The following is a 24,646-nucleotide window of genomic DNA, read 5'->3' as shown; positions in this document are numbered from 1 at the left end:
CAGCCAGTGCACCACGACTGGTATATCAAAGGCCGTGGTATGTACTAGTCTGTCTGTGGGATGGTGCATATAAAAGATCCCTTGCTGCTATTCGAGAAAAGTAACCCATGAAGTGGCGACATCGGGTTTCCTCCCTCAATATCTGTGTGGTCCCTAACCATATGTCCGACGCCAAATAACCGTAAATACAATGTGTTGAGTGCGTCGTTAAATAAAACATTTCCTTCCTTCCTTTTAGGCCGCCGAACTATCATCGAAGAAAGAGGAACAAAACTTTTAAAATGTCCTTTGAGGTCGCTGAACTACTATCGAATAAAGAGCAACAAAACTTTTAAAATGTCCTTTGAGGCCGCTGAACTACTATCGAAGAAAGAGCAACAACACTTTTAAATGTCCTTTGAGGCCGCTGAACTACTATCGAAGAAAGAGCAACAAAACTTTTAAAGTCATATTGTCACAGATCACTGACCTATTTAATGGTCTAACAAAGTATAACCTGAGCAAAAATAATTCGATTTGTCCCTAAATGTACTTTATTCAACCATCTTTATAACCACCATACTCCATTTATTAATGATATTTTGAAGAATTTTTTTTTTGAATTATGGCAATGGTCCATAATTCAAAAACTAAAATTGCCGAAAGGGTTGACATGGATTTCACTCCATCATGGTTTAGTCAAGGTGATGCAATAGCTAGATTTGGTTTCTAACAATTAATGTAATTTCTATTTAGTATCAATTTTTTGAGAAATAAAGTCCTTAAATCTATGACAGTATGCCTTTAAAATTAATCTTTTGTTATTCTAAACTTCCGCTGTGGTTGGTTTCTTCTTGTATTAAATAAAAATTGCAGTCACATAATGTGGGAACAAATGACAAATCGCAAAAGTTCTATAGCTAATCTTTGTAATTTATTAATTATTATTTATTATTTAATTCTTACTGTAATGTAAACCCACAGAAATACGGCTTAAAGTTGTCCGACTAATATAACGATCGTGCCCGACTTAAGATCAGTTCACACTATAATATTACATACATAATAGTTAAATATAGGCTTTTGTTAGACAAAACACTGAAATACACTCAAGCAAGTATGTAAAGTTGACTACTTTAGCGAAAACAAATTAATAGATATCTTTACAAGGGCAAAAAAGGTTTTATTTCGTGACTAGAAGATAATGCTTGTGTTGTTTCTGCGGGGAAAAAGACATTCCATTACCAACCGACTGCATAACTTTGTGCGTGTTGTCGTACATTAATAGAGTTGAGTAGGGCAAATCGTGTCCAGGTTAGGATATATGTAACAAGATTTTTCTTGAGAGGGATGCAATTGTTGAAAAAATGCACTAGCCAGCAAGCCCGTAAAAACCAGTGTGACGGCCTCCTCCGTCCAAGTCGAGGATGAAAATATACGTTTTTTGTCCTCTATATAAAGATAAAAAGGTAAAAAAAAAGGTTCTTGTGAATCCCCGTCCACCCCCACCACCATTAAAGGCTGTGACCCCCTAATTGGAGATTGTGCCCCTCCCTACAGATATCGTTCCTATGGACCTGGCCAGGTGTCAGTTTGTTTTGGGAGTATAGGTATGGGAACTCGTTTTACTTGCCCATATCCAAAAGAGGTTCAGGCACGCCCACCCCGGACTTGACCTCTGACATCGCGGAGCACTCACTCAGGGTTTGGAGTCGGTATCTGGATTAAAAATCCCATGCCTCGACTGGGATCCGAACCCAGTACCTACCAGCCTGTAGACCGATGGCCTAACCACGACGCCACCGAGGTCGGTTTTAATCAGGAAGGAAAGAGATGGTTTATTTAACGACGAACTCTTAACACATTTTATTTACGCTTATATGGCATCGGACATAATATATGGTTAAGGACCACACATATACTGAGGGAGGAAACCCGCTGTCGCCAATTCATGGGCTACTCTTTTTCAATTAGCAGCAAGGGATCTTTTATATGCACCATCCCATAGACAGGTTAGCACATACCACGGTATTTGATGTATCAGTCGTGGTGCACTGGCTGGAACGAGAAATAGCCCAGTGGGCCCACTGACGGGGATCGATCCCAAACCGACCGCGCATCAAGCGAGCGCTTAATCACTGAGCTACGTCTCGCCCCTTGTATTTTAATCATTATATATATATATATATATATATATATATATAAAGAATGAAGAAATGACTGCATGCTCTACTACACGACCACTATTTCCTCGTCTCTCCAAACACGTTCTTTCTAAGAAACATAAGCGCACGAGACGGTAAGGGGTACTTTACTAATTGTAATCCTTGTAAAATGCGTTGTGATTCGTTTGGTACTCCGTATAGCCGAGTGGTAGTAATGCAAATATTAATAAACGTTGTAATCCAAATTAGGCCATTTTCGTTTCAGTCTGGCAAAATTCAGCTTGCCCCCTCCACCACCCTCTAATTTAAAACAAAAACAAAAAACAATTTTAATAATATAATATAATATAATATAATATAATATAATAATAATAATAATAATAATAATAATAATATATATATATATATATATATATATATATATAATAAAATTTATTATTATTAAATTTTAATTGGAGTCATCGTAGTTTACTAGTTGGCAAACCAGTACTAATCACAACACACCCTTCCGTTTCCGAGAGATGGAGACAGGCTACACCATCAGTCGTATTGCTTATATTCAGTTACGGTTCAAGTGCGCTGTCCTAGGCATATACCTCGTCTGCCTGCTCCATCTCTTCTGGAGTGGAGTCAGTGGTTTAACCAATGGTTAATTGTTAAAAAGTGGTGAGCAAGATAAGAATTATATGTAGACTGTAATGACCTTGCACTTCAATGGGCCTGTATAGGGATGGGAACCTGGCAACTTCCAGACTTTTTATTTTATTTTACTTTATTTCCCCAGTCCATTATGACGGTATCAGGGTTGGCATCTACCAAACTTAAGGCCCATTGTTTCAATAGTGAACAAATCTTAAAGTCAATGGTTTAACAACGATACTACCAAATCTGGTCATGTCTATACCATTGAAGCGTGTAGCATGTTCAAGGGTCGGGGGAGGGATGCACTCACGAACAATTTAACTGGTGCCATCGTCATATGTCATAGCACATCTACTGTTAGATGAAAAACACAGTCTAAAGCTAGGAATCCACGTGCACGTGATGCGTAATACGTATTGGAACGATCACTGAGGAGTTCGGGAATTAACGTATTGCGCATTACGGAAAACGCAGAGATCGCGCATTGCGTACATATTGAAGCGCTTCAATGATTTCTATATAAAATGTTGTTTACGCACCACGCATTACGCACACATGGATTCCTCACTTAACGAGCGACTGCGAATGCTCGCTTTCCTGAGCGTGCATCTGGTATACATGGCACTACAGAACATACTGTTTAAACACACCAATAGGTAAACAGAGGCGCGCATGTTTAAACCTGAATGGAGCTCTCGTCTTCATTGTGAATGACAATGTGACGTCAAAACAACACGAGTAACACGGACCATGCATACCGCTTCTGATTTTTCAAACACCGAACCGCGGCTTCTTTTACTATACAAACATAACCAAGCTTGTAATTTTATGGTCTTCCCATTCAAGCTAAGTCCATTAATCAGCACTCTTTAAAAAGACGGCAATAGTCGGATCTCTGGCCACCTCTTGAGGCATTGAAGGCTGCAGTCATTTGGAGATAAAGACCCTCTTGAATGTTAAATCTTGTGATACAGCACGGGCACGCCTATTTTCTCACGCTATTTCTAAAGGAGCAAATTCCCAGCGTGTGGTTATTATCCACCCATACTGTACAGGGTAAATTAAGATCTATGTCAAAGGAACAATCTGTAGCGGTTGGTAGGTCACATATCTTTAGGGCAAACTGTGACATCGCCATGGGCAAAGGATTTGCGTGAACTGGTCAAGAAAGGGCTATTTGTTTTGTTCCAACACTTTTTTTCAATGCTGGTCTGAAGTATACGTAGGTGTAACAAACTGAATACTTGCAAAAGCTATTTGAATGCGAATGCCAATAGTCGACGTTGGAAGAATTCACACGAACACTTTGTGTAAGGATTTGAAGTACTATGAACATTTACAAGCAACAATTTCAGAACCGTACCAAGCCGATGGATGCAGTGAAGGGGCGTGGGATACGGGGATATAAAAAAGCATCCTTTTAATTTTACAAAATATACGAAAATACAGGTTTTAAACTATTTAAATAGGGTAATTCCGAACTTTTAGTCCAGTCCAGTAATAACACAAATTAGAATTTATGTGACTCACCGTGGACGGGTTTTGTGCCGTACTTGTAAGCAATCTGCGTCTCATTTGCACAGATTTTAAATGTAATTCGCAGAAAAGAAAAACTGACAAATTCCATGGAAAAATTACCAACTGGTTTAACAAGATATTTTACCCTTTACTTTCACTTAATCACACCACCAATGACAAATGACTTACACTGACATGTAAGCTTCCTGTTTTTTGGGTAGTTGTTAACGTGAAAAAAACGTCCTGCTAACTAAACAAATATATAATGGAACATATAAATATGATATTGTAATACAATATTAAGTGCTACAACTATGGAAAAAAAGAACAAACATCTGTTTACCTCATAAAACATGATTTTATTTTGTATCCATATTATTTTATTTCTATACAAATTGACCACTATTTGTATACATTGTGGAAAACCACCCCCCCCCCCCCCCCCCCCCCCACATACACTGACGAAGACACTTCGTTGCTAAGGTGTCTATATACTTAATTAAACTCCATAAAATGATAAGATATATTTTCATGGTGTAATAAAAGAGTACAAAAACAAAAAACAAACCCCAAACAAATCCACCCACTACAAAAAAAAACCCCAAACAAATAACCCCAAAAACCGGACATACAATAAATATATACTTTATAATATTTATATATAAAAAACTAAATTAACGACTAGTAGACATATAAGTAATGCCTGTAAAGCTATACTAAAACAATGGAATAATAAGTAACTGTCAACCGTCCCGATTTACGCGGGAGTCTCCCGCAATCTGGACCTTTCTCCCGATCTCCTGACAAAGCAATAAATCTCCCGATAAATCGAAAAATTATAACAATTTTTTTTTTTTTTCCACCTTCGGTTTTCCAAAAAAAAATAAAGGAAAATAATTCTCAAAGGAAATCATGGAAATTTACTAACATTTCCGAAACTTAAAGTTGCATAATTAATGTTTGTGCGTAAGTCATCCCAACTGCGTAATGTTCACTTCGGCACATTTTGGATTCTGGTAATTTACCTCGGAGGTATGAAGCGAGAACATCAATAATTAAGCCCCGATCCTTTTCATACATGTACCGAAGGTGTACGTAATGTACACAGAAATTGCCCCAAATTGAATAAATGAATGTTTAACGACACCCCAGCACGAAAAATACATCGGCTATTGGGTGTCAAACCATGGTAAATGCAAAACATTTGCCCCAAATTAGACACATACATATTGCCCCAAATTAGGCCTATAGGTCTGTAATTATTTGAAGATTGTTTGATTCATCATGCAAGTACTATTATATACATGTACTGGCAAGATAATAAAATATTATGATGATGATTACATAAATTTCGATATTTAAGGTCAGAGACCAAAAATAACTTTTGGGGGGACGGAACTACTTTTACCCTAGTTATAATCAGCAAAAGGATGTTGACGTTTGACCCTACAGTGTAAACAAACGATGCGTTGTTAAAATATAATAATAATAATTAATTAATAATAATACATGTAATAGTGAAGGTATTTAGTATTATATATTATTTGATTAAGATATATTTTGTTTTGGTGTATAGATAGGGGACAAAGTTATAGGCAACACAACAATAAAATAACAGGTTACTATGCAGATACGTGGAACCCACTGTATAACTAAGGATATACTATAAAATAAAAACATGCCTAAAATATGCTCATTGCACATAAACTATAACAATAATTATACATTGATACAATGACTAATAATGTCATCTGACTTAATATTGTTAGGAAAAGATGGTTGTATTCTTGAGTTGTTTTCATGGCAATTTTGTAAATGCAAATATATTAAATTTATCATTTCATGTTCAACTATATAACCCCAACAAAGAAAAAATCAGCTATCCAACTGTACCAACATGTTTGTGCCATAAACTGAAAAAAAACTGACATCTAGATACAGTATATCAATGCCATTGCAAAAAAAAAAAATATATCATAGCTTTTTTTTTAGAGGAGTATATTATGTACATAAGACTGCTTACAATAATAAAATACTGATCACTTGTCTGGTGGTTCTTCATGTCATATAGGCTAATATAGCTATTATGATCCATTCTCTTCCTTTAAAAGGTTAATTAAATATGCTCCAGCAGGCAAATGTGTGGGTGGGCATACCGAACTCGGTTAAGGGCAAATTTAGCATGAGAAGGCCTGGCATACTTGCTCTTGGTGGCAAACAGCAGCCTACCAAGTGTGTTTTGTTGTCTAATATTTGGTACCAATATTCCAATCAGAACATGTTCTGTCAACCCTTCTCAAAATGAAGGATCTACACCTGGAGGTAATAGTACACCAACTAGCATCTTGCCAGGTCAAAGTTCAAAGGGTACCTAACTTTTAATAGCACAGTTAACACTACCAGTCTGGCCATTGGTGATAACATGACAGTGATTGTTGTCCTAAAATGATGTTTTATCTGGCCAGTAAATTCTTGTAATTTAATTTAAACTTAGTATCAATGTACCAATTATTACTGTGCTTAAAACAAGTGTGGGTCGTATTAAAAATATGATAATTAAGTTTTTTTTTAATAATAATAAAAATAATTTAAAAAATATATATATACATGTATACGGTTATGAAATGACAAGTTTGCCTCATTGGTAACAACTGTAAAAACGATGGGCAGTTCTGCCAACAAATAATACAAAGTGATAATTGTTATAGATTCAGCTGGAATGTAACATGGCTTTCCACAAAGATATGCAAGTATACTTTGATTGATATACATGTATGATACATAAAGATTATTATTTGAGCGTCTTATAAAACGAATGTCAGGATTTTTGTATTGCCTGAGCGAGAGCAAGTGTAATATTACATGAATCCTGACACGAGTTTCGTAAAATCAGTATGACACACATGTGAGTGTAATAATTTCTTTATTATCAATATTATTATTGTAATTTTTTCTTATGAATAACAAGGCCCTTCTCCATAACTAGAAGGAGTCTGAGTTAGGACTGGGGAAGCAACGTCATGTTATAACGTTGCTTCCCAAAATTTCGTTATTACACATGTGCTTCGTATGATTATTATTAACCCGGTTATGTTGAACCATGTAGAATAAAACACTATGATAGATAAATTTGATTAAAACAAGAGAGAAATATTGGGTGATTCATTTATAAAAAAACACCCCCCCCCAAAAAAAAACACACAACCCCAACACCCCCCAAAAACATTTGAATAAAGGAAAACTTGCCCAGTATTTAACATAGAACATTGACATTTTGTACAAAAATCAGTTTATGTTATCGGTTGATGTTTATATTAAACTGGTGTGTGATACACAATTTACCATCAAACAATAATACACCATTAAGACACTTCTCAATATCTGTTGTATGTACTGAAAATAATGGACGACTGGCCTACATGCATCTTCTTCCACCATCCTGTTGTCTGGGTTTTTTTTCTAGAATGAAATGCACTTCTTTACATTTTCTATAATTTAAAAAAAAGAATTGAGATTTTCTTTTTAAGTCCGCTACGTGCAATCCACTGGACAACTGAATATGGGACTCTCTGGCCAAGTCAAATGCAGTTATGCAAAAAGTTCAAAATTGAGTATAGAACTTAAAAAGGGAATTTTGAAATGTTGGGTAACAAAATAACTCAAAGAAGTATAAAGAAGTGTAGTTCATTGTGGAAAAAGGAGTATACAGAAAGGACATTTTGAAATATTGGGGGAAAATAAACCTCAAAGAAGTACAGGAGTGTAGTTCATCGTGGGAAAAAGTATTACAGGTTGTAGTAGAAGACAATGGTTTGGTAATCACCCATCATTTTCAGTGTATACACTATTTTAAAAGTAAGTCATGTATCAAAGTGAACATTTTACCATAATAATAATAAAAAAATAAATAGTAAACTGGTTTCATGCAAATTTTCAAACTATTGAACTTCAGAAAGTGGGATGTAATGTAATTTACAAAAATTATATTATATAGAAATAAAAATGGAACTTAAGAATGCAAACAAAACGTGGGATATGGCAGGATTGTGTAGGTTGTATTACAGTGAACAATCTTTATGGTTACCCTGAAGATGACGCCATGCACACAATGCTTTTAATGTGGAATGTTGGTGGTGATAATAGTAATACCTGTACCTGTAAGTATTATGGCATGGAACAAAAACGACTGGAAACAATTTGTATTTTAGATCAGGCAGCGAGTTCTTTGCAGTAAATCACACAAATGCTAGGTAATAAAGGGTACGTCAGTATGTACCTTACAAATGAAAACAATGGTACAGTTGCCATATAAAAATAATGTGCATATACATGCAGGTGTAAGCATGCAAGGAGTTGACATCTGAAACAAAGCTGAAACAAAGCACTGAAAATAGTTAGGCAAACTATAATAAAACAGGTTTCTCCTATATAATTTGACTAACTTAAAAATAATATAATGGTAAATTGTGTTTTGTTATTTTTCACCCCTTCAAAATTATTTTTTTAGTGAAAAAAAAAAAGGAAAGAAGATAAGAAAGAAGAAAGAAATCATGAATAATTACTCTCGATTTCAGACTTCTAAGAGCATTGTAACTTTAATATTGTTTAAAATATACTATACATTTCCTTCTTTCTTAACATGTTAATAGGTGCAAAATACAAGGAAAAAGATAAAACAAATTAGCATATTAACTGAGTTATGTAACTACATTAAAAATATGATTGTCCGCTTTCACCATTTTATACAAGAACAAGTAATAAAACTCAGTTGAACTTCATTGCCAGGAATGAGCAGTTAATAATCTTTTAAAAAAATATTTAAAAAAAAGAAACATTTACCAGTATTTTTTTTAAGTTTGATGAAACACCCTGACAATGCTTGCATATGCATTGATATAAGTTTAAATATATGAGTTAAAATATTTCACAAAAAGTTATCAAAAACCCTAACGATAAATGGGTCTGCACGTCAGAATCACATGTCTCATGATCTTTGTCTAAAATAACAGCTGTGATAATGACACTACTGGTAATTTTCTCCCTGACAGGACACATACATCTTGGAACTGACTTCAGCTTTCAGCCTTTCAGATAATGTAGAAAAATGATAAAATGGATTATATATTATATGTACTTTTAGGTAGAGAATAGTTCAGGGCTATTAACCCAGAAATAATCATATGATAATGATTGGGTTGCATCCTTATTGTATTGCGCTCGCTTGATGCGTGGTCGGTTTGGGATCGATCCCCATTGGTGGGCCCATTGGGCTATTTTTCGTTCCAGCCAGTGCTCCACAACTGATGTAACAAAAGCTGTGGTATGTGCTATCCTATCTGTGGGATGGTGCATATAAAATATCCCATGCTGCTAATTGAAAAGAGTAGCCCATGAAGTGGCAACAGCGGGTTTACTTTCTCAATATCTGTGTGGTCCTTAACCATATATCTGACGCCATATAACCGTAAATAAAATGTGTTGAGCACGTCGTTTAAATAAAACATTTCCTTCCTTCCTTTAACAGGAAAGTTAAAAGTTTGTTTTGTTTAACAACACCACTAGAACACACCGATTTACTGATTATTGGCTATTGGATGTCAAACATTTGGTAATTTTCACATATAGACTTAGAGAGGAAACCCGCTACATTTTTTCATTAGTAGTAATGGATCTTTAATATGCACTTTCCCACAGACAGAAAAGCACATATCATGGCCTTTGATATACCACTGGTGGTGCACTGGCTGGAATGAGAAATAGCCTAATGGGTAACAGGAAAGATGCAAGTGTAAGGCAAGACTAGCAAATTTATATTGATAAGATGAATAAAATGATATAAAAAAGCTCACTATTTAAATTTTAAATTTAAAAATATAAACAATGTGACAATGCACCTAATAAAGACATCTTCACACAGTGTGACTTATAGTAACATTTTCAGATCTCACCATTTAAGGGGAGCTATCACTCTCGCTCCCATCATTCCCCTGATACTAGCTCAAAGAGATAATTTTAGCTCGATCCTTGGCATGTGAATTTATATGGTATCAGTATAGTAATAGAGGATATTTAATCTTTTTTGTTAAATATGATTTATATCTTATCGAGTGAAGTTTGCAATCATATCTCACGAGTCGTGCTTGCGTGATGAGTGTGATATGGTTGCAAACTTCACGAGATGAGATATAAATCATATCTGACAAAAAACATGAAATTTTCCATTTTGGCAATTTACCTTTATTTTTAAAATGCCAACAGCAAAATAGTTCCGGCTTTCTTACAGTGAAGATAACACTTTCTACAGTGACAAGAACACATTTTAGAGTGAAATAGTGAAAATGTCACTCTAAAATGTGTTATCATCACTGAGTGACTGATAACACTTTTTATTTCACTGATATTTTAAGATACATGTGTATTTCACTAAATGTTATATAATAAAACTATCTTAAATGCCTCCTCATAATCTAAGTTAGGGGAGCAATTGATTACACACATCAAGGTGAGTGAAGTCTGCAGGTTATAGCATAAAATCAATTTGCATTGATTGAAAGTTGAAGTTAGTTTTGTTTAACAACACCACTAGAGCACATTGATTAATCACTTATCGGCTATTGGGTGTCAAACATTTGATAATTCTGACACTTATTCATCAGAGGAAACCCGCTACATATCTCCATTAGTAGTAAGGGATCTTTTATATGCACAGACAGGATAGCACATACCACAGCTGTTGACCAGTTGTGGTGCACTGGTTGGAATGAGCAAAAAAAAAACCTAATAAGTTGAATGGATTCACCGAGGTGGTTCGATCCTACGACAGAACCATTTCAGACGAGCACTCAACCAACTGAGCTAAATCCCCCCTCAGCGATTACTGAATGTTGGAGGGTGAGATGTAGCCCAGTGGTAAAGTACTTGCCTAATGCATGGGTGGTCTAGGATCGATCCCCATCGGTGGTCCCATTGGGTTTCTTGTTCCAACCAGTACCTCATGACGGATATATCAAAGGCCATGGTATGTGCTATTCTGTTTGTGAGATGGTACATATAAAAAAAATCCCTTGCTACTAATGAAAAAATGTAGCAGGTTTCCTCTCTAAGACGATATGTTAGAATTATCAAATGTTTGCCATCCAAACGCTGATGATTAATAAATCAATGTGCTCTAGTGGTTTTGCTACACAAAACAAACTTTTTAATGTTTAACTGAATGTCAAAAAGCAATGATTTTAGTTAGCCACTGGGTCACACCAAGCATAGGTATCCCCAAACAATAATGTCAGATATGTTATAGTAATGTTATATACATGTATATGTAACTATTGTATTTGTATTAGGGGTTTCTGTTTGGGGTACCTGTGACCCCAAGTTAAGAAGAATAGAATAAAATTACAACCTGCATGTTAAATGTCCTATGTCTTAACTGTAAATCAAGTGCAAGAAATCATTGCTAAAAGTCACACAGTGAGGCAACACCTATACAAGTCATTCGACATACATGTACTCTACAGATGTAATATGATGTGCTTCATTTGGTATAATAATAGTAATACAATTAATATAATAAATCTAACAATAATAATAATAATAATAATAATGTATTTCACATGTGTCACATAAATGAATGGGAGGGTCTACTAAGTTGACAAACCTGAGCTCAATTCTTTTGTTTATTGCAACAAAATATGTTTCACAATCAATAATTAAGACATGCATACCTGTGTTTTATCTTACAACAACATACACACAAAGGAATATACACCATGTACATGACAAATAAAACAATAGTTTTATTTAAGTTGTTTTACAAAGTGTTTATTATGATTAACTGATTTGGCTACACTATAGTTAAAAAAAAAAGTGTTTTAAAAAAATAAAAATTTGATGTACATGTACTCCAATCACACCTATTGTAAAAATATTTTTGTATAATTAATGAAATAAAACAGCAGCAGAGCAACCAAAATAAAAAGAGGGGGTGAGTGGGTGTGGGTTGGACATTATAATTGTGGATTCAAATTCGATAGGTAATATTAAACAGAATTTTTTTTTTAATATTTGGAAATTTACTACCACAGTGTGTAACAAAAATAAGTAGCATAATATAGATCCACTCTTTCGAAATTGTATTCCTTTACTTTCTTTCTATTAAAATGATCTTAGAATGCTGACATTTACATGTCATGCATAATTTACATACTCTTTTAAAATCAGAATGTTGTTCATAAAAATTCCTATAAGCCAATCTAAAACACTTACTGGTAAGCACAATGCTTAGCTTGTGACTTTCAAAATAATAAAGTTAAAAAAAAAGAGAGAAAACCGAGAGCAAGAAATATACTGGTTATACTGTGAAAGACAAGGTGTACATGTATATATTCTAATTCCTGGAATGTAATATATTGTGAATTTTCCTCTGTAAATTACAACTTAACTGTCAGAATGTAAAAATACATCATTGAAACATGAATACAGATTTTAAAAGGTCATAGGTTTAACATAAACACAGAATATTTATTCTTTATACAGGATAAAAAAAACCCCAAAACACCAGAATCCCCACAAAACACTCAACCCACTTCCAACCCCCAAACAAACAAGTAAAATTACTTTTGATAAACCTTTTTAGTTGAGCATACATATATTTGAAGAGTTTCATCGGAAAACAATATAAACCCCCACTATACACACCCAATCCTAAAAACATGTTATTCCAAACACCCAGTTTCTCTGCAATCTGCCATATATCCTCAGACAATCGTATCGATTTTGCTGGAAATTGTTTGTCCATGTGTTTTTAATATGGCGTTTATCGTGTTTTGCGATGAAGCTCTTCATTTGTATTATACTTTATTATTTGAAGGAATAAGAATGAAATTAATTTTAAAAGATGAGTTAATAAGTAATAAACCTCTGAAAAAGATGAAGAGGCTTGGCTTCCTCTTCGGTAAAATAAACATCCACCAAATTATAATACTAGTACCTGATTGACTTTAGTCGCAAAATGTCATGGGTTATTGTTCATTCCTACTACTCTACGTCATGAGTTGGGAGACACGAGGGTCTCGGCTTTAATTCACTAAACTCTTGCAACTTTGCAGTTTTGCAGTGCAATGCCAAAAAAAGACATGCAAAGATGATGTGATCATTGTCTAAGAGAGCTTTATGACTTAGCTCCAGAGCTCCGTTTTACAAAGCAATCTTAGCGCTAAGATCTCCTTAAGTGCATAGCTACCTTATTCACTTAAGGTGATCTTAGCGCAAAGATCTCTTTGTAAAATGGGACCTGGACCCCATTTTACAAAGGTCAGCTACCTTATGCACTTACATCGATTTTAGCAGTAAGAGTCCTGGGCCCTGTTCCAAGAAGCAAGCTTAGTGCTAAGATCTCCTTGAACTCCGTAAAACGGGGCCCTGGTCTCTGTCTTATGATGACAGATCAAATCTCACATTTTCAAATTACATGAATGCTTATCCATTTTCAACTTTGTGTTTAAATATAGAGTTTCTCGGGTGGACGGAGCATGTGAGGAGAAGAAAGAAACACCCATATATAAATATATACACATAATATTATATACATGATTATTCGTTTGTGTGTATAAGATTCTAATTCAAATATATATTACATATAACATCATGATGCACCAGGAGCAAAATCATATCACAATATTATTGACTGTCGATCAGTAACAACCCTTCACCATAATCTGTATAGACATCCCAAACACCAATTTAATACCATGTGGTCTGCTTGTGAAAATTCTGAAAAAGAAAAAGAATGGAGGTATTAAATCACAGGGCTAGCTCTGCATGTGTAGAACATTTTGCCAAATTTATCCATTAAACTCTAAAAACTGTAGAAACCCACCATCATTTTCAATAACCAGAGCTAGCCCGGAATCGGCAACTGTTTTAGAAATGTACAGATACATGTATTTGGATACATGTATTTGGATACATGTATTTGGAAGTTCAAATTGAATTCCAAATTTACTTTACTGGTATTTTTTAGTCTACTTTTCACACACATGATCAAAATAAATTACAAATTATGCATACGCTAATACTCCAACATATTTTGTAAAGTTAGTTTGTTTTGTTTAACAACAACAATAATAACAACTCTAGAGCATATTGATTTATTAATCATCGGCTATTGGATGAAAAATATATGGTCATTTTTGACTTGTAGTCTCAGAGGAAACCAGCTACACGTTTCCATTAGCAGCAAGGGATCTTTTATTATATGCACTTTCTGACAGACAGGACAGCACATACCATGACCGTTGATATACCAGTCATGGTGCACTGGTTGAGATGAGGAAAACAATAATCAGAGAATTGTTCCACTGAGGTGGTTTGATCATACAATGCAAGCACCTCAGACAAATGCTCTACATGTACCTACTGGTAGCACTCCCAAACAAAAATGCATGCTTGCGGCTAGGTTGTTGCAAGGTAGTTACAAGGTTGTTACAAGGTAGTACAAGCAATGCAAGCTATTTGCAAGCTAACATTTAGCTCGCGTAAGGTAGTCAGTATTTCTGCAAGCTTGCTGCATGCATGTTTACATTTGTGAAAGCATGCGCAAGCTTGCTGCATGCATATCTTCAACTGTGCAAGCTTCCCGCAAGCATGTTTTCATTTTTGCTAGCTTGCTGCAAGCATATCTTCAAATGTGCAAGCTTCCCGCAAGCATGTTTTCATTTTGCAAGCTTGCTGCATGCATATCTTCAACTGTGCAAGCTTCCCGCAAGCATGTTTTCATTTTTGCAAGCTTGCTGCATGTATATCTTCAACTGTGAAAGCATGTCTACACTTGTGGAGAAAAAGCTAAGTCCAAATCATTTTCATGGTTATTTGTTTTTTAATTCATAACTTCTCATATGATTTATCAAATTCAATGGGAACAGTGGCTAAACAACCAAACATACATGTAACAGATTTAGATAGTATTTACAATAATAATTAAAACAAAATTAATATTAATACATAGGAATGATAATACAATATGGTTAAAACAGAATCATCTTGTAATGATTGGATTTTCAATTGGCCCCAAAAATAATAACATATGCATGGCCATGAGAGGATGACATGGGCCATGTTTGGTTGAAATTAGCCTGGTGGAATTTGAGAAGATGTTGAAAATGTCTGAGCCAATCAGAGACCAGGGTGGCCATCTTGGATTTTGAATCAGCCACAAAAATAACAACACTTAGTAAGTCATGAGAGAATCACTTGGACTAAGTTTGATAGAAACCTGCCTGGTGGACCTTGAAAAGAAGCAAAAAAATTTCTCTGTCAATCAGAGGCCAGGGCAGCGATCTTGATTTTAAATCTGCCCGAAAAATAACAAACTTGGTAAGGGCCATGAGAGGATCATTAGGAATACATATGGTTTAAATTTGCATGGTGGAACTTGAGTAAAAGTTAAAAATGTCTCAGTTATTCAGAGGCCAGGGCGGCCATCTTGGAATTTTTATTGGCCTGAAAAATAACAACACTTGGTCAGGTCTATAAGAGGATCATTTGGACCAAGTTTGGTTGAATCCTGCTTGGTGGAACAGGAGAAAAAAGAAAAGAAGAAGAAACAAACAAATGACTTTACACCACAGTGTGGATCTCCAGATAGTGGAGGAATATAACCTAAAACAAGAAGAAGAAGAAGAATATAGTACCAGGAGCTTTTTAGCATATTAGTTTAGTCAAGACTATCCCACATAAATGGAACATGTCTATCAGACAAGTAAACTAATTTTGTAGCCTAAGTATCTGACAACATGTAGCACCTATTTTTTTGTTTTAACTGTTCATGTTTTTCACTTTAAAACCATTGTTGTTTTTTAAAAGAATTATACAAGATGCAAGATGGCTGCCACTGATGCAAGCTTGTAGGTAGATCTTCGCAAGCTTGTAGGAAGCTCGTCGCAAGCGTGCGGGTAGCTCGTCGCAAGCTTGCGGCAAGGTTGCAACAAGCTTCCCGCAAGCTTGCGGCAAGGTTGTAAAAAGGTTCCAAATACTAGCTTAAACTGAATAAGCTTGCAGGAAGCTCGTCGCAAGCTTGCGGCAAGGTTGCAACAAGCTTCCTGCAAGCTCGTCGCAAGCTTGCGGGAAGCTCGTCGCAAGCTTGCGGCAAGGTTGTAAAAAGGTTCCAAATACTAGCTTAAGCTGAATAAGCTTGCAGGAAGCTCGTCGCAAGCATGCAACAAGCTTGCGGCAAGGTTGCAAGAAGCTCGTCGCAAGCTTGCGGCAAGGTTGTAAAAAGGTTCCAAATACTAGCTCGAAACGCGGTAGTTACTACCTTGCCACAAGGTTGTTACCAGCTATTTATTAAGCTTGCAATTTTTGTTTGGGTGCATATAGCTAAACCAAATAACTTTTGGCTGGGTCAAAGTTCGAGGTGCACCGAACTTTTGATAGAGAAGTTAACACCACAAGTCCTGTGATTGGTGACAAATGTGAGTGTGTTGGTTGTAAAAAAAAAATCAGTTTCATCTTGGCTAAAAATGTATGCAAATTTTATTTCATCTAGTACCACGTTGTCAAGTAGCCTTGTGCTTGAAAGATGTATGGGGTACCTGTAAAACAAAGTACTCAAACTAGGATAGTTATAGACACTACCCGTTATCTCAGAAATGAGCAGCTTGACTTTAAAGGGTGAGGGGTGGTAGTATTTATATCTGTGGTGTTTATATCAAATAATACGCTACAGGTAGACGTTTTAGCCACATATGTTACTATTGTCATCAATGGGATTTGATTTGGTTGTGTACACCCTACAGAGATATATCCAGCTCATATTTTGTGTTTATATCAAATTAAGATTCAAGTAGGCTGTCCCATGCAGACTGCCTGCCCAAGAAAGAGGTTGTAATGACAGAGGAAATCCACTTTATAGTCAAACAGGCAACTCTTTCTGGTCGGCAGCAATATATGTGTATGTTTAATTTTTGTTTTATATAAACTTTGCAAAAGACTTTATATTGAATATCATGGCCTGTTGAGGATTGGTTAGAATTTGAAATGAATCATGAGAACCAGTTATTTGTCATACTGCACTTAAATTGGGTGCTCTACCATTAAGGTTCAAGCCTAATGTCCTGGGCTCATATTTTTGAAGCTATATCTTAGCATTATGAAATCGTAAAACTGCTGTAGGCTGGGGGGGGGGGGGGGGATGTATAGCCCAGTGATAAAATGCTTGCTTGATGTGTGGTCGGTTTGGGATCAATCCCCGTCAGTGGACCCATTGAGCTATTTCTCCATGACTGGTATATCAAAGGCTATGGTATATGTTATCCTGTTTGTTGGATGGTGTATATAAAAGATCCCTTGCTACTAATGGAAAAATGTAGCAGGTTTCCTCACTAAGACTATATGTCACAATAACCAAATGTTTGACATCCACTAGCCGATGATTAATTAATTAATGTGCTCAAGTGGTGTCGTTAAACAAAACATAACAATCTTTACACAAACATTGCATTTTAATACATGTGTATCACTAAGTCAGCAATAAAACCTGTATAATATAAATCGAAAACATACTTTTCCAACTGGTGCACCATTGTGTCATGTTTTAGTACAAAACAAAACAAACTTAAGTTTACATCACCCAGACTTGTTCTAAATTCTCTAGCACTGAGCTACTTCGTTATATGATGCATGATAATTTGGGAACCATTATGATGATACGAATACCACAGAGTATTTCCGTCAACTTCTTCACCAGAGCGTCTACTTAACATTCAATATGAGCACACAGCTAATTGCTAAATGGATGTGCAGCTATTTTGGTTCAATTGCTTATAACTTTAAAATCCATTATACATGTAAGTACAGTATATACTCTACAGAATTAAGTAAGGGCCTATAGATATTTCAGCATTTTCCTCAAAAATATGGTAAAATTATTTACAGATTTATCTGTTGTAACGTGACAATGTTGTGTCATATGTTCTTAAACTTAATGGTCTAAGCAACAAGTTAGAGTTAATAAAATGATAATTATGTGTATGCATGTACCGTTGTGAAGCAAGATGTAATGAATCCTTGCTGAATGTGCACTTTGATACTAATTTTCATAATCCACCGTGTGCAAGATGTACACATGTAACACAGGACACATTTGACTGTAACAATGTTTAACAATAAATACATAAAGTTTGTGTGGTTTAACACGGCATCACTACGGCACAGAGATTATTAATCATCGGCTGCTGGATGTCGTACATTTGATCATTTTTAACACAAAGTTTTAGAGGGAACCTGTTACATTTTTACATCAGCGACAAGAAATCTTTTACATCAAGTTCCCCCGGAGACAGGACAGCATAAACCATGGTCTTTGATATACAGGCACCAATCCACTGGTCTAGGATGTGGGGGAGGAGGGCAGAGGGAGGGGGGGGGGGGAGCATGTGCCCCTCACTTTTTTTGATCCAGTAGCAGCACCAATGGTTTATAGGGTGTATACTACCAAATCAAATCCCATAGACGACAATAGTAACATATGTGGCTAAAACTCCTACCTGCAACGTATCAACTGACATAAACGCCACAGATATAAATACTACCACCTCTCACACTTAAAGTGAATCAGAAAAAATTGGGGGTCAAGCTGCTCGTTTCTGAGATAACGGGTAGCATCTATGACTACCCTGGTCCCGCACAAAATTCGAGTAATTTTTTTTACAGGTACCCCATACATGTTTCAAGCACCAGGCTACTTGACACATTGGTACTAGATGAAATAAAATTGCATATTTTTTTTAACCCAGATGAAACTATTATTTTTTACAACCAACACACTCACATTTATAACCAATCACAGGACTTGTGGTGTTCACTTCTCTATCAAAAGTTCGGTGCACCTCGAACTTTGACCCAGCCGGAAGTTATTTGGTCTAGTACTACCTATATATATATACACACACACACACACACACACACACACACACACACAGAGTTAAACTCCTCTAAACTGGACACCCTCAGTACCAAGTAAGAGGTATCTGTTTTATAGAGGTTGTCTTCTGTACATATATTTAAAAATGGGCCGCAAAAAACAACGTCTGGATTTCAGGGAATTCCGGTTTACAGAGGGTCTGGTTTTGAGAGGTTTCACTGTATATATGTGTGCCCCCACGTTTTGGCATGGGGCACTAGTTGGGACTGATGAAAAAAACAACAATCAAAGAATGGTTCCACTGAGGTGGTTCGATCCTATGATGCAAGCACTTCAGGCAAGCACTCTACTGACTGAGCTAGATCCAACCACAATGTTTAGAAGTCAATTGCGATCAACTGCTAAACTAATTTTACACTAGCAAAAACTTTACAAAAGGTCTACTGTCCCTCAATTAACATTGTTCAGTGTATGTACTGTACAGATTTACTTGCTAAAGTCATCAGAAAAAAACAAAAAAACAAAACAAAACAAAAACAAACAAAAAAAACAAACAAAAATAATCACAACTAAAACAAAACATTTCTTTAAACTGAACTTCAGAAAGTACACATTCATTTCAGTATATATAGCCAATGATCAAAATAAAATTCCTTTCAAGTGACCCGTGACCCCATTCTCCCCAAATGTTTAACAAGCAACAGCAAGGAATAAATGCCTAACTGCAAAGCCACAGATATATTTGACTTAAAGTCTCGGTGGGCTACAAGCTGTATAACACCATGAGATATAAATATCTAAGTACATGGCTATAGATTCCTGCGAGATACCACCTGCTTTTATACCTACATAAACAAAACCCAACGCACAGGTATTTCTGTATACTATGTACTACATGTATAGGTCTATTATTAAATCCTAGTGGCTGCAAAGTGGCAAGGGCTGTTTCCACAAAAATAACCACAGGGTGGAAAGGGGGTGGAACCAATACCAATATTCACTAACGACAAAATAAACACAAAATACAACAGAAAGCATGGTTTCAATTTTAGAAATTGTTAATAAAATAAACAGATTTATGAAGCAGATGTAAAAAAAACAGAAATGATAAATTTTGGAAATCAGATTTTCCCCTCCCCATCCTTAATCACCCCGTGAGGTAATTTCTGGACCCACCCTAAAGGGGGAAAGTGTTCCAGAGCCAAGTCAGCACATTCCTAAGAAGGTCAGTGACACACATTCGGCTGATCCGGCTATGTATGTAAATTCAATGTATGGTGAACAAGTGACCTGGCACTATAATACCTGGCTGGGCTTGGGGTCTCTTATCTGAAAGGTGGAGCTTTACAAAAATACAACTGTGTTATTTTAAAAACACTAATATTCTCCCAATTATCTCTTCCAGGGGGGTGAAAAGTTTATAACAGTCACTAATTTTTTTTGTTTTGAGAATTATTGCTTTCCTTTTCAAATGAACTCTGTGCCACAGATATTAAATTGTTTTGTGGTTTATGACCTGTCTTGAAATCAAATTAACCCAACAAGATGAGAGGTAAAAGAACTGTGCCTCTTCCAGGGGTCGAAATTAGAATAGTTCAGCTGGTCCATGACCTCAGAATGTTTTGTCAGACTAGAACATTTTGATTATAGTGGTTGGAAAGTATAACATGATAATAATAATACCTACACACATGTAAAGTAGTTTTGTTTATTAAGTGTTAAAAGTGTTTTCAAGTTTATTGTGTGTACATGTAAATTAGTCTTGTTTATTAAGCGTTAACAGTGTTTTCAAGTTTATTGTGTGTACATGTTAATTAGTCTTGTTTATTAAGCGTTAACAGTGTTTTCAAGAGGTTTATTGTGCGTACATGTTAATTAGTCTTGTTAATTAGTCAAGAGGTTTATTGTGTGTACATGTTAATTAGTCTTGTTAATTAAGCGTTAACAGTGTTTTCAAGAGGTTTATTGTGTGTACATGTAAATTAGTCTTGTTAATTAAGCGTTAACAGTGTTTTCAAGTGTATTGTGTGTACATGTTAATTAGTCTTGTTAATTAAGCGTTAACAGTGTTTTCAAGTTTATTGTGTGTACATGTAAATTAGTCTTGTTTATTAAGCGTTAACAGTGTTTTCAAGTTTATTGTGTGTACATGTAAATTAGTCTTGTTTATTAAGTGTTAACAGTGTTTTCAAGTTTATTGTGTGTACATGTAAATTAGTCTTGTTTATTAAGCGTTAACAGTGTTTTCAAGTTTATTGTGTGTACATGTTAATTTTGTACAAATACAAACATTGAGATTGGATTAATTTAGTACATTCTGGAATAATTGAAAAGAATATTTGCTTTAACTTACTTCACCTGCCATGTTAGGTGTACCTTGATATACATACTTATATGTACTTGAAAGCATATTTTCTTTTAATTAAAAATCAATAGATCTTTTATTTTTTTTTATTGTGGCTGCAAAAAGAAGTCAAGTTAGATGGCAAATGCATTTTATGATTGCTTTTGGTAAAATGAATGTTTTCATAATCAACAAAGTGCAGTTCCAGCATGTTTACAAAGATGCATGAAGAAAGATTAACACTTTTTTAAACAAGCACTGGTTTTGTCATTATATGAACATTTTCCCCAACCTCCAAATAGCTTTAGCACAAAAATTTATAAATAAACAGTAACAAATCAAAGATTCAACAAGGCCAATCATAAAACAATTATGTTCTGCAATATAACACAGTAATGTACCAAGAAAGGAAATGTTTTATTTAATGACACACTCAACACATTTTATTTATGATTATATGACGTCAGACATATGGATAAGGACCACACAGATATTGAGAGAGGAAACCCACTGTTGCCCCTTCATGGGCTACTCTTTTCGATAAGCAGCAAGGGATCTTTTATATGCACCATCCCACAGATAGGGAAGCACATACCATGGCCTTTGATATACCAATCGTGGTGCACTGGCTGGAATGAGAAATAGCCCAATGGGCTCACCAACAGGGATCGATCCCACACTGACCGCGCATCAAGCGAGCGCTGTACCACTGGGCTACTTCCCGCCCCCAGTAACGTACCAAGACTTACTTTATATACTTTAACTCATCAGTATTTTTTTGCTTTCTTCTTGAAATATAATTTAAAAATTTAAATACCTATATATAATGTATTCATGTAACTATCATGTAACTATCTGAAATACTACATGTAAGCCCTATAAATTCCTGTAATTTCTCATTCCAGCCAGGCTGTGGTATGTGTTATCCTGTCTATGGGATGGTGCATAGAAAAGATCCCTTGCTACTAATGGAAAAATGTAGCGGGTTTCCTCTCTAAAACTATATGTCAAAGTTTCCATATTTAACATCCAATAGCTGATGATTAATAAATCTATGTGCTCTAGTGGTGTCACTAAACAAAACAAACTGTTCCTGAACTGTCTAGCCAGTGCACCACCACTGGTATATCAAAGACTGTGGTATGTTCTGTCCTGTCTGTGGGACAGTGCATATAAAAAATCCCTAGTGGAAAAATGCAGAGGTTTTCCTCTGTAACATACATGTCAAAATTACCTAATGTTTGTCTTACAATAGCTGATGATTAATAAATCAATGTGCTCTAGCAGTGTCATTAAACAAAACAAACTTGCTATTCCAAAATTGCTCAATACATGTACATGTATGGGTGGGGTGGGCGACAGTTAATTTTATTGCATATCCGCCATCACAAAATTTGTATTTAACCCATGTATGCATAGAAAACAAAACCTGCCTTATGGTGGTGCAGTGGTTAAGCCATCAGACTTAAGGCTGGTAGGTTCTGGGCTCACATCCCAGTACTGGCTCCCACCCAGAGTACATGTACATGTAAATTTTAACGACTCACGAAGGGTAGGTGTATGGCCACTACACTGACATCTCTCTCACTAACCACTAACCCACTGTCCTGGACAGACAGCCCAGATAGCTGAAGTGTGTACCCAGGACAGTATGCTTGAACCTTAATTGGATATGAGCACAAATATAAATATAAATGAAAAGAAAAGAAAACAAAACTGCAGCAGAACCATCTCGCATAGAATAATAATTAAAGTAGCAGGGGCTTAGCATGGTCTGGACCTGGAGGGTGGGGTGGGGTTGGGTGGGGTTGGGTAGGGTTAGGTGGTGTGGGAGATCAAATATAAACCTAGCGGGCTTTTTTGTAGGGTTGGGTGGGGGAGATTGAATATGAACCTTGTGGTCCCTTTTGTCACCATTTCCCTTTAACACCTACATGAATAGCCTAATATTGAACTGTAAAACATGTTTTAGCCTCACCCCACCCCTTAACCCCAACATCCTATGCCCCTGAGTACATCCCACCTTCCTCATGTGATCAATCCTGAAACACCCCTAAAACACTAAGATTACTACAAAGAAGCTGAGAAAACCAACAACAAAAAACTAAATCAAATCTAACCAACTCCCCCTAGCCTATTGTTGAACATACATGTCTATGGCCTAATTTATTCTGTAGCGTATAACAGTACATGTACACGTATGTAATGATAATACAGGATGAAATAAGAGGACAAGAATGTCAAAGTGTACCTAAAATTCCAGTAAGATTCTATGATGACACATTCCACGATCAGCCAAGACCCACATCAAGTGACATCATGACCGCAAAGCCAACAATAGCTCCCCAGGAGGCCAGCTTACCATTACCCCTGAAACAAAAACAAATAAACATGTCAAGTAAATCTTGGGCTTTTCCTCAGGTCTCGTACATGTACATGTATATAAGTTTTAAGAGAAAATTGTTAAAGGGACATTCCTGAGTTTGCGGCATTGTAAGATGTTTCTGACTAATAAAACATTTCTACGATTAAACTTACATATTAAATACATTTTCTTGTTTAGAATGTAAGCATCTGTATATTCAATGTGTTTCTGGTTGTCTTAATATTTGTAAGAAGCCCAAACTGAATGTTGTCTTCAAATAATTTCATACATATAAAAAAACAATATTTTAGGAAATAAAAGGAAATTTAACCTAGTACAAATATAAGAATGATCAGAAACACGTTTAATATACAGCCACTAATATTTTATGCAGAAAAATGTAATTACAATTGTTAAAAAGTCTCTGTTAGCTGATAACATCTTAAAAATTGCAGCAAACTCAGGAATGTCCCTTTAAGGTACCTACCGCAGAAGAAAAATAATTATGCCACATGGGAACATTTTACGACTGTTTAGTATCTAATATACATGTACTAGGTGTAACCATGCTATTAGAATGAGAAAGTTTCGATGGATTGTGATGGGTTTTTCTCCCCAAATACATGACCACCATGCAGATAACCAGCCTTCATTAGCCATGGCTGTATATATACACTGATGTTAAGTGACAAAGCTGCCAGCTTCCATTGCTGTTG

The 24,646-nt window shown here is 35.6% G+C and overlaps 1 protein-coding gene across 1 annotated transcript in view; it reads right to left on the bottom strand.

Moving 5' to 3' along the window:
* Positions 1–11,404: 11,404 nt before the first annotated feature.
* LOC121380008 (zinc transporter ZIP11-like) overlaps positions 11,405–24,646 on the bottom strand; it is a 50,315-nt gene continuing 37,073 nt past the window's right edge. Inside the window, exons 9-10 of the mRNA XM_041508723.1 lie at positions 23,817–23,935; positions 11,405–14,072 (exon numbers count right to left, since the gene is read on the bottom strand). Of these exons, the coding sequence (XP_041364657.1) occupies positions 23,857–23,935 (79 nt within the window). The 3' untranslated portion in view covers positions 11,405–14,072; positions 23,817–23,856. The remainder of the gene's footprint in view (positions 14,073–23,816; positions 23,936–24,646) is intronic.

Source organism: Gigantopelta aegis, chromosome 8 (genome assembly GCF_016097555.1).
Source record: "Gigantopelta aegis isolate Gae_Host chromosome 8, Gae_host_genome, whole genome shotgun sequence".
Classification (NCBI taxonomy): Eukaryota; Metazoa; Mollusca; class Gastropoda; order Neomphalida; family Peltospiridae; genus Gigantopelta; species Gigantopelta aegis.
Note: the sequence above shows the minus strand (reverse complement) of the source record. Positions and strands in the feature narration are given on the sequence as shown.